This window comes from Lycium barbarum, chromosome 2 (genome assembly GCF_019175385.1).
Source record: "Lycium barbarum isolate Lr01 chromosome 2, ASM1917538v2, whole genome shotgun sequence".
Lineage (NCBI taxonomy): Eukaryota > Viridiplantae > Streptophyta > Magnoliopsida > Solanales > Solanaceae > Lycium > Lycium barbarum.
The window spans coordinates 148,733,016-148,745,070 of NC_083338.1; the positions used below are offsets into that span (position 1 = coordinate 148,733,016).

Genomic DNA, 12,055 nt, shown 5'->3' on the forward strand with positions numbered 1-12,055 from the left:
TGCGCTACATGTGTACATGAGGTGGAAAAAACAAAAGAATTCTAGTGCATCACCAAGTGGAGGCGGAGCAAAAATTTAATGTTATGAGTTTTGAATTTTAAAATAATGGATTCAAGTAATAATAACTGGGTTCTAAATCTAATATTTATACATGTTTACGTATTTGTAATATTTTTTATGTATTTATCAAACATAGAAAAATAAATGAAAATTCTTTTATTTTGCTAAAGAAAAATGTTTTTCGGTGAAAAATATTTTCGTTCCTACCTAACACATCCAAAAAGTAGAGAGAGTTCATTTTGCTTTTTGCTTTACAGAATTCAGAAATGATAATACTCCTTAAATCTAAAGAATTTATTCAAGAGCAATATGCACTCATGTATTTGTCTGTCTTTCTAAGGCAGATGACATTTGCACCGCATGGCCTTTATTCAAAATACTAGGAGTATTTAAATAAAGCCTTATTAAATCAACGGATTAAATTTTGCTTTTAGAAGTAATTGACTGTTTTCTTTTTGTTTCTTACTTTATTAAATATAATTTTTTCTTTTGAAATACGACTTTAGCCCAACAGAATAGATTTAGATTTGTAAGATGTTTTGGACCTCTCTAGATAGGTGTAGCGGATACGACATTAGTGAAATGTCTCAATTGGCACCCACTTTGGTTACTTTTTTCTGCCATTTATGAATTAAATTTAATGTTCCCACCTTTCAAAATTAACAAATAAAATGTTGATAGAGTTGGCCTTGAATAGGGAAAGAAAAATGAAGAAATAAAGCGATTTTTCATGTCACATGAAAATAGCTTAAACTAACTATATTTCCTTTACAACTAGTATAGCTACGGATCTAGCGTTAAAATAATAGATCACCTAGATTTAGTAGCTTTTGCTTGAAATTTGAATAATGTATTTGTATTAAGAAAATTACTAAATATCTATAAATATTGAATTGTAAATTCAGTTTTTATTGTAATTTGAGATCGTTGTAGACCCATAAGCTTCAATGAATTTGTCTCTAAGCTCGTTTGGATGACCGTTACCTATTGTATTATTGTTTATCAACTAGAAAATGAAGTTGCCTTAATAATTACGAAAAAATTATTATTAGTTATCGTATGATTCGATGCGACCAAATAAAAAAAATACAAGTATTGTTAAATTACTATAAGCGATACAATCTATTTAAAAGTTATAGTTTAAAACAATACACTGCAACACGATATAATATATTATGAAACTTAGGATAATAACAATCCAAGCAAGCTATTACTTGAAGAAAAAGAGAAAAAAAAAGGAATCAGAAAGAAATAAGTAAAGATGAAGAGTTTTTCTTTTATTTTTTTTTTGGATTAAAAAGATGAAGAGTCATAGAATTTTGCAGATATTTCCCCTCTTCACTTCTCGACCACTCCTATGAACAAACTATATATTATAAACGGAAGAAAAAAAAAAATAGAAACAGTCAAGGATAGGGACCCCCAGTTATTTTAAAGTCCTTTTGACTTTTAGCAAAAAGTTGTGGAAATTATTTAGTTTAAACTAAAAGCCATTATGATATAGACTTTAAGGCGACGAATTTGACTTAGGAAAATAACTCTAATTATGCGAAATCTGAATTTTCTTTCGAACTGACATAATGGTGTCTAATTTGATAAGGAAATAAATGGAAGTTTCGGCCAAATTATAATTGTTGTTTTCAATTTGATTATAATTCTAAATGACTAGTCTCTTGTTGTAATGTGTGAACTGCAGTGTCACTAAAATAGACTCAATTATTTGGATGGATCATTAACATCCACTGCATTTCAATTCTAAATTAATCAGTTCACCATATAAATTAAGACTATACATTATATTTAATGTATTTTCGCACTAATCATCAATTTATGACAATCCTTCTTATGTATCTAATTTGATATTAATTATGCTTTGAAAACTCACACATGCAAAATTAAATGATATGAAACTAAAATTTGAGCAGCTAATCAAAGATTATAATAAGAAGTGATCCAATCCTTAAGTGCAGGAATCTAAATTTCTTGTATTTGTATATCACTTAGCATCTTCCTCTTTTCTTCCTTTTAATAAAAAAATTAAATCAAACAATCAGCTCCAACGTGCAATATTAGGTGGATATTTTATATTTTATTAAATAATATCAATCACATTTGTCTGACAACAAGCTGTACTTCTAGAAAAGGAAAAACCAAACGAACCCTAATTGAAATATTTCTAGAAGATTTGTGTATGAAATGATTTCAAAGTGTTTAGCATATTGTTCCATCTTCATTTAGCGAGGAATTAATGTCAACATAAAAAAAAAAAATCTACGTTATTTGACTGATTGCATTAGCTAAAAAATTACCCATAATTGGCGTGTCGTTTGGTTAAGTTAATACATAAATTTATGTATTATTTTATGTGAATAAATAAAATAAGAATGTATATATAAAAACATGGGGATTAAACTATTTCAAAAACAAAAAATGCCTTCTTAAAGTAAGAAATTGATGTATAATAATTCCTTAATCACTAATCACCGCATTAGAAATCATTCCTTATTAATCACTACATAAATGATTTTTACATTATTATTCTTGCATAACTGTTAACCAACCGACCCCTTAATAATTATTAGTACCAATTGATTATAGAAATCCTGCTAGGTTAAGCTTAAAGAATAGAAAAAAAAAAAAAAAAAAAAAAAATCAGATGGATCCGGGGTCAGTGGGTCAACAAAATGCACCTGTAACGCACGGCTAATTTGACTAACGCGACAGATCTCAACACATGCTACTCACTTACCAGAAAATTAACGGTGGATATTCAATGTAGAGACCCAACAATGTAGATCTAAAAGCCACGTGTCAACGGTTACAGACAAAAGTATCACCTTCCAGACTAATATAGCACAAATCATTAGGGAACGACCATGAGAGTTGAGACAAAACAAATGGCTTATTTTTCCTCAGAATATATTAACCAAATTGCCGAACAAGTGGAAACCAAAAAAAATACCAATAAGAATTCATTCATTATTAATTAGATATTTCCAGTTCGTACTTTTAGCATGAAATATATTAGGAGCACTTTATCTCAAATGTGAGTTTTTTGATATGAATACAAATTTATAGCCTGTTTGGCCAATTTTTTTTTTTCATAAATATTTTTTTTTTCAATAATTGCCTATTTTAATAACTAAATTTTTGGGAGAAAATAAGTGTTTTTAGAGAGTAGCAGAAACAATTTTTCAGAAGCTAAAAAAATAGTTTTTTTCCCAAAAGTATTTTTGAGAAAAATACACTTAGAAGCACGTTTTAAAAGTTTGGTCAAATACTAATTGCTGTTCAAAAGTACTTTTAAAATTAATTGGCCAAATACAAAGTTTACAAACTGCTTTTAGTCGAAAGTACTTGTTTCAAAATACTTTTTAAAATAAACTATTTTTAGAAGTCTAGCCAAACAAGGCTATCGGTTTAAATAGGATAATTTGCTGGGGTGGTCTTTAATTCTTACCCCTCAAAATGATGGTCTTTAAATTTTGCTCTTTAGGCAGAATTTCGCTAGACAGATTTGCAAAATTCTGCCTCAGCCTTAAGGCAGAATTTTGCAAAGCCCGTGCGATTTTTTTTTTTTTACTGAGCTGGAGTTTGAATTCACACCCTCGGAGTGTTAATCGAGGGGTAAAACTTAAAGACCACCAATTTGAAAGGCAAAAATAAAAGACCACCCCAAATGAAGGCAATACGTGCAAAAAAAAGGTTTAAATATCAAGCACGGAATGGTAAAAGAAAGGGAAAAGAGTCAAATATGCCCCTCTACTTTAGTTTAATAGTTAAATATACCCTCGGTTAGTCAAAGTAGATAAATATACCCTTTCCGTTAGTCAGAATAGATAAATATATCCCTTCTGTTAAGAAAGCACACCAATATACCTTCAGTTGACAGAATCCCCAATTCCACCATTAATTATCCGATTATTCATGCACGATCCGCCCCGACCAGCAAATTAAATTCTTTCCACCCAAACATACCCACCACCACTACAACCGACCCAACACAACCACCACCACATAACCCGTAAATTCTTCATAACCATCCTCCTCGGACATCACTGAACAAAACAAAAAAGATCATTCGATATCAGTGAATACATTAAATCCTTAATACAGTATTGAATATCATATGCAAAATACCAGAGAAAGCATGTTTGTCATCAGTCAAACATGATTATTATAATATTTCACACTTTATAAAATACCTAGGTATCCAACTGAGAGTTTTGGATTGAAGAACCCTGAGATAAATTTCTTCAAGTATCACTGTACCACATATCCAGATAGCTAGCAACATTAAAATTAATAAAAATGAAAGCTTTAGGCTAAAAAAGGCTAGAAATCCCTGCCATAAGCCTCATTTCTAAACAACAATCCTCCAATCTAAAATTAAAAACTAAAAATCAACAATCTTTTGAAGTTTTAGGCACAAAACAATTGAGGTTGTGGTTAAGGATGGTTATGAGGAATTTACTGGTTGTGGTGATGGTGGTTGTGGTGATAGTGGTTGTGTTGGGTCGGTTGTAGTGGTGATGAGTATATTTGGGTGGAAAGAATTTAATTTGAGGGTTAGGGGGGGTTGAGCATGGGTTTTTTTAAAGTTAAATCGGGTAATTAATAGTGAAATTAGGGATTATGTCGACTGAGGGGTATATTTGTGTACTTTCTTAACGCAAGGGGTATATTTATCTACTTTGACAAATAAAAAGGGTATATTTATCTATTTTGACTAACGGATGGTACATTTAACTATTAAACTAAAGTAGAGGGGTATATTTGACCTTTTTCCCTAAAAGAAAAAACAAGGATAATATCATTTTGGTCCTTCAATTATCGATAAATTCTACTTTTAGTCCTTGGGATATTTGATTGAATACGTTTGACCTTCGGTTACTAGAAATCTGTACTTTTGATCCATTTGCATATGAATATTCACAAAATTTCATAATATTTATCTAATGCATTATCTTAAACTTATATTATTATTACTTATATTTGAGGAAAATATACTTCTAAAATAAGACTAAATAAAACATATTTCCTACATAAAACAATCAATAAGACACGCTTTAATTAATTAAAGGTCAAAGGCGTTGGTGATATATGTCGTGGATCAAAATCAGAAGCGGAAGGGATCATTAGGGGTGTTCATGGTTCGGTTTGGGTCGGTTATTGGTTAAAACCATAACCAAACCAATTTAGTCGGTTTTTAAATGTCTAAAACCATAACCAAACCAAGTAAAATAATAACCAGCGGTTTGGTTATTGTCGGTTTGGTTCGGTTTGGTTCGGTTTTTCGGTTTATGACTAGCCGTGACAATTCAAATATTCTCTCTCTACATTCTTCAAATTTCTTATGAAACTCTTTTTTCCTCATAGCCCACAAGGGTGAACTTTGCTGCATATTGAGGGAAAGACACGCTGTTGGCAAATCAGGTGGACCAAACTTGCAACGCAGTTTAGATTCAAAAGAACAAGTCAAATAGAGGTTTCAAAATACAAACAACCCTTATGCTTACGACTTATTAGAGTTGGGCTTGGATTGTTGGACATATTCTTTTAAGACACGGGCCTTAAAAATAAGTAGATCAAAATTAAAAGGTATAAAATATCTTTAATTATTTGTGAAAAGATAATATTATACATATAAATAATTATAAATTTTATGTATATATTTATCGGTTTGGTTCGGTTATTTATTCGGTTATTTTTTACTATAACCATAACCAAACCAAATATTATCGGTTTTTAAAATTTAAAACCAAACCAAATTAAACTAAACCAAATGTCGGTTATTTTATTCGATTTGGTTAAATTTTCGATTTTGTTTTGGTTTTAATCAAAACTGTGAACAGCCCTAGGGACCATAAATACTATTCTACCAACAACAAAAAAAAAAAAAATTGCCGAACAACTTTCTAAAATAAAAATATCTTACGGTCCTTTATTGTTTCTCTTTTAATTTTATTTTAGCTCTATAGCTTTTACATATATAAATTTATGAATGGGACTATACGTACAGAGAGAGAAAGCATTGAAGTACTCTTCACTCTGCTCCTCAGATGTATAGAGAGAGAAACAAGTGTGTATAGTGTATGAATTAATTTGCCTTCCTATTTTATTTATTGGCAAAATTTGCATGACATTCTGTTAAATAAAGAACCCAAAAAGCTCACCTTTTTTGCTCTGCTTTCCCTTCCATTTCTCATCACTCTTTCAGGTATGACCAAAGTTTACTTGTGTTTTTACTTCTTCTTTTTTGTTGTTGTTATTTTAGGGTTCTTTGTTTGCTATGTGTTCTGTTATTCTTGGTAAGTTGGTTTCTTGTTTGCTGTGTGTGGTTGTAGGTTTGACATGTTTCTGATTCTTGTTTTTTTTTTTTTTTGTCTTTTTTTTTGGGTAGTTTTTAAGGTTTTGTGTTTGTTGTTGCTAGTGGGGTTGTTGGATCTGTTTTATGCATCAATGATTATCTTGTGGACTAATTTGTTGTTTTTTTCCCCTTAATCTGATGCTAAAGACCACTTGATTAGGGATTTCTGTCATATTTAATTACTCTTGAGTTAGCCTAAATAGCTGAAATGAGGTGTAGTGGATTGATTTACGGCAGATTACTTTGTAAGGGGGTGTGTTAATTTTATTTTAAAGTTAAATTATGATGGCTTAGGGAAAGTTTAGATTTTTTGTTATTTATTTCGATTCTTGTCATCCCTAATTGAATTTGATAATTACCAAAAGGGCAGCCTGGTGTACTAAGCTTCCGCTACGTGCGGGGTCCAGGGAAGGGTTGGACCACAAGGGTTTATTGTGCGCGGCCTTAACCTATATTTCAGCAAGAGGTTGTTAAGCAGCTGGAGACTAAGTCTGCTAAGACTATGTGTTTGATGGCTTTTGTTGGTCTACCACTTAACTTACATTTCTTCCTGACTTTGACCTTATGAGTTATAATACTTCTTTAATTTTTGTTTAAAATGATGATTTGTTCTACAAAGGCTTATACTCGAAAGGATGAATTTTGTACTTGAAAAGACAAGAAAATGCAGTCACTGATTTTGCAAAGATTTGCAATTTATTCAGAGGGTGAGTTGAATGCCTGATAACTAAGATATAATGAAAGAAGCTATTTAAAAATCAAAGAAGGTTGCAACAGTGATTGTATATCAGAAGAGTTGCAAGTTCCTTTGTATTTGGATTATTACTTGATTAAAAAAAGTTCCTTTTTGTTTGAAAGCAAGTGAAGACACTATTTTCCCCTTCTTTAGCTAGTGAAGATGTTCAAAGTCTCAATTTTGCGTAATATACCTAGGCACTTGAAGTCTAGTTTGCCTCAAATTAGTAGAAGCCTTAAGCATTCTTTTATTCAAGGCCTTGTTGCATTAAGAAAACATGGCAAACTACAAGTACTATAATGCAAGCATATGTGCTTGCAGTAAAAAATGACCCATGCTGGTGGGGAGTCTTGATGGTTGAATGCTATATGCTGCGCCATTTTTTTATATGTAAGGCGATATTAATATTTTGGATTAGTGCTTCTCTGAGTATTATCCTTTAACGAATTAGCTTGTAACCTCTGCTAAAAAAGAACCTTACCGGAAGATGCATCGAACATTCTTCATAGTAGTTATTAGGATCTTGCTCCCAAATCTATTGCCAACTTGTCTTTGAGGAGAGGCTGAAATCGCTGAAGTATACTTCTCTGCAAAATTAGGATTCAGGATTGTTGTTGCATTCACAGATATCCTACAGTAATAAGCAGAAGCAATCACCTTGATTCTTCTAAATACAGAGTGATTCCTATCCCACTGTGAGAATCTGTACTTTACTTTTATACCTGCTGGTGCATCTGATTCTTGGAAGTGGACAACTTGATAAAATGATACTTGTATAGTGACAGAATACCTGATAGTGGTTTCTGGACCTGTGAATCAGTTTCCTTTAGAAATTTACTTTATTCAAGTTCCCTGCCTCTCAATTTCATCATCCTCTTTCACTAAGCATACATATGTTGAAAGGTGCAGCATATTGTTCTCTGCTTCTTTATTAGACTGTGACATTATCTTACCAATCAAAAAAGACTGTGACATTATCTTTACTTTGATGTCAAAAGTAAATTGTTTTGCAATTATGAAAAGCCTATCCCGGATTGGGCAATAAACTGCCTGTAAGAAGTGTTATTGCAAATCTCAAGTCTTTTACTCAAATAAAAGGCCGGTTACAGCAAATGTGTTTTTCTTGCTTAGTAAAGCCAGTTCCCCTTATCCATTTGTGTGGGCATTTCATCTGTGAGAAAATATCTGCATTGCCACATGGGTAAATTCAATATTGACAATTGTTTTGTCAGGTATAGCTCAAGGAAGAGATTAATTATAGTAACATTGACCATGTTTCGTCGCAAGAACCAGTCTCATAATGAACAGCAGGAGGGTGAGGACCAGCAGCATAAGGTAACCGATGATCCTAATGTTTAGATTCATATGTTAATATCCTCCTGCTTTCAATTAGATTATAATTGATTCTGGATTTTTACGTACTTATGATTATACATTTAAAGGATTTGTTTTCTTACCATTGTCTCTACTTAAAATTTTGAACTGATTCCTACTTTGGAAGAGGTGTTGGTGTTGCATAGTCTTCACAAAGGATGATTGATATAGAGTGAAATTTTTAAACATTGGCTTACGTTAGCTTGTTATCCTGTATGAGCTCTTAGAGATTGTGGCTTTTCTTATAGGTTAAGGAGCTTAGGGCTTCCCTGGGGCAACTCTCAGGGCGCAGCGCACAGTACTGTACCGATGCATGTTTAAAAAGGTATTTGGAAGCACGGAACTGGAATGTAGATAAATCAAAGAAGATGTTGGAGGAGACGCTTAAATGGAGGTCATCTTTTAAACCTGAAGAAATTCGCTGGGTAAGGGAACAATAGATTTGCCCTAATGTGGTTATCTTTTGTTGATAAATTGTTTGTTTGTCAGAGCAACCTATCAACCAAAAAAGAAGTATGTTAATCAGAGCTAGAATGACAGATCTAATTGGAGATTACATTTTTTTTGTTTTTTAATTACTAGGTGCCCTCGGGGACATAAGAAATCACATTAATAACCTGGACCAGTTTGGGTGTTTAAAAATAAGCAGTATGAGTCTTCTGTAATGTTGTGTGAATATTTTAAAGGAGAGATGCTGAAACTGTATTGACAACTTGACTTAATTTAATGTGTGAAATATTCATCTTACCGTAATTGTTGTATATTTCTTTATACTTATGAACAATTTCCTTGTCTTAATTATGTCTTGTTGGAAGTAGATGATGATCGATTTATCTTACCATCTAATGCTCTATGGATTCATATTGAGAGAAATTAGACCTATGCAGATACAATTTCCGGTAAATATTATATTAGTTTACAATTGCTTCTGCTGACCATGAAATGGTGTTGCGCTGTTAGCATGAAGTAGCAAATGAAGGTGAGACCGGGAAGGTGTATAAAGCAAATTTTCATGACCGCTCTGGAAGGACCGTCCTAATATTGCGACCAGGAATGCAGGTAAAAGCAAGTTGACCTGTTAAAAATATTTCATTTTTGTTATTATTAAATTTCTTCTCCTTTTAGCGAGAATTTAAAATCATTGTGCATATTTGCAGAACACATCAGCACTAGACAACCAGATGAAGCATTTGGTGTATCTGATTGAGAATGCCATTTTTAATCTGCCCGAAGGTCAAGAACAGATGGCCTGGTTAATTGACTTCACTGGATGGTCCATAACCAATAATGTTCCCGTAAAATCTGCTCGCGAGACAATCAATATTTTGCAAAACCACTACCCTGAGAGACTCGCTGTAGCATTTTTGTACAGCCCACCGCGAATTTTTGAAGCATTTTGGAAGGTTTGCTTTTAATCCTCTTTGTTTTTTCTTACCTCCCTACTCTCAAATTATTACTACTATCTATTTGTTCTTTATATTGTTCAAGCATCGGTCATCCCCTTAATGTTATTCTTTCCGTTGATTAACGTTGTTTTCTTACTTTCCAGATTGTCAAATACTTTATGGATCCCAAAACAGCTCAGAAGGTCAAGTTTGTCTATCCAAAGAACAAGGATAGTGTGGAACTGATGAAGTCATACTTCGACATGGATAATCTTGCTACTGAGTTTGGAGGAACAGCAACTCTGAATTATGATCACGAGGAGTTCTCAAGGCAAATGGCTCAAGATGATGTGAAAGCTGCCAAGTTTTGGGGTTTGGACAAACACACCCCTGGTTTTAACGGTTATTCTGCAGTAGAGGTTGCTCCAGAACCTGAAGCTCTTGCTCTACCAGCCACTGCCAAAGCTTAAGTGTTTGGTGCACTGACAAAGTTCAGTCCTATATGCCTAACTAAGTCTAAATAAATAATGAGGAATGTGAGATCATGTTCGCAGAGTCTAGTACACTTTCTGAGGTTATTTCAGTTAAACTTTAATTGTAGGCTGTATTTTTTGCTTTATATGCAGAAATCAAAAAGTACTAGCTTTTTAAAGCTTCATATTCTCCTCCTTTACCAGTTCTTGTTTTCTTCTTCATTTCATTCTTATGTTTAGTATCAACAGCTTCGAGAAAGTAACTCCATAAAATAGTGCAACTAGTCTATTAATCGATAAATACATTTCAATTTGATTACGTCTCAATTCCAAACTAATTGAGGCCGACTATACGAGTCCTCTCTATGTGTTTTGCACTAGATAAGTTTATTTCTTACCATAAAATAGAGCTTTTGGAAAAATTGTACTCCCTCAGTCTCGTATTATTTGTCCACATTACTAAAAATATCCGTCCCAAAATACTTATTCATTTATAAAATCAAGATAGAATTAATTAAATTTTTTCTACTTTGCCCTTAACATTAATTGTTTTTTAAGTAATCAATATTGATTAGAGTGCAACTAATTGGAGAGAGATAAGATACAGAAAATGAACTGAATATCCAGATTAGCAAAATGCTGATCATATCGCATAAATAATATTCGCTGGAAACATATGTCGTACCTGGTCCCATTACGGAACAAGATCATAACCGAAACAGAACTTACAGAGAAGTGAGTGTAACATCCGAAGTATCAAATGCATATTTTCGAAACATGAGGAGTGTGTACAGAAACATATACCATATCATATCCGACCCCTGCCAAGGGACTCGGCAAACAGAACGTGGCCACCCCCCGACGCTGGTGCCACCACACATAAGGAGCAGAATAGGGGATAACCCCGTAACATAACATATCATATCAGATGGCCATATCAGATCATATCATATCAGAATGTGTGTACATGGCACAACATACTCCACAACCCATGTACATATATACCTGCCCCCTCACATCGAGGCACGGCGAACAATGCAGTGGAAGTCGCTTGAGAACATATCCTGGCCCGGGCTCAGTGTGCGAAACATTGGGGCATCCACGAGTGGAGTAGTGAGAGACTAAATGCAATTAAATTATCATAAGTATTTTCAGAGACTCGATGAGGCATACCAATGACAAACCAATCCAATGAAGTCAGACGGGATCATAATAAGTGAGTTTCGGATGTCATAATGAATTACAGAAGCATAATATTTCTGAAATCGTTCCGAGTGCCAAAACAATTTATAAGACTTGATGAAATATTTAAAACAGTTTTTGTTTAGTAGTTAAAAGAGTAGTCAGAACATTTCTTTCAAAAACTGCTTGAAAACAAGCCTTAAGTACAATAAGGGTAAAACCGGGAATAGTGGGCCCACCTCGGGACAAGCAAGGCGGTGGGCTCAAATTACGCATTTTAAGCTTATGGGGTCACCTACGAAGGTTCTACGGACATTCTATAACCTTTCAAATAGTTTGGGGAAGGTTTGCATAATTTTCAAGAAAGCATACAAAAAGGGTTCAATTCTATTGAACGAAAATGTGACAATTTCAAACGCGGATTCCGATGAGCAGAATATTCTCCGATGCGTGAATCCGATCCTAGTACTTCTAG

The 12,055-nt window shown here is 33.2% G+C and overlaps 1 protein-coding gene across 3 annotated transcripts; it reads left to right on the plus strand.

The window, feature by feature from the left end:
• Positions 1–6,061: 6,061 nt before the first annotated feature.
• Positions 6,062–10,583, plus strand: LOC132628014 (uncharacterized). 3 transcript variants are annotated; one of them, XM_060343679.1, is made up of 6 exons: positions 6,062–6,280; positions 8,399–8,501; positions 8,789–8,965; positions 9,501–9,599; positions 9,698–9,943; positions 10,090–10,583. In XM_060343679.1, exons 2-6 carry the CDS (start codon positions 8,439–8,441, stop codon positions 10,393–10,395), a joined length of 891 nt encoding a protein of 296 aa, XP_060199662.1. In that variant the 5' UTR covers positions 6,062–6,280; positions 8,399–8,438; the 3' UTR covers positions 10,396–10,583. The 3 variants fall into 3 exon arrangements, with proteins under 3 accessions (XP_060199662.1, XP_060199663.1, XP_060199664.1); XM_060343680.1 differs by having other exon boundaries at positions 8,405–8,501; XM_060343681.1 differs by having other exon boundaries at positions 6,108–6,153.
• The last annotated feature ends 1,472 nt before the right edge of the window (positions 10,584–12,055 follow it).

What these genes read in the sequence shown, in the direction of transcription:
- LOC132628014 (XM_060343679.1), top strand. Translation starts at nt 8,439, where the DNA reads ATGTTTCGTCGCAAGAACCAGTCTCATAATGAACAGCAGGAGGGTGAG. An exon ending in GTGAGGACCAGCAGCATAAG is followed by an intron (nt 8,502 to 8,788) that starts GTAACCGATGAT and finishes CTTTTCTTATAG; the next exon opens with GTTAAGGAGCTTAGGGCTTC. An exon ending in TATTGCGACCAGGAATGCAG is followed by an intron (nt 9,600 to 9,697) that starts GTAAAAGCAAGT and finishes GCATATTTGCAG; the next exon opens with AACACATCAGCACTAGACAA.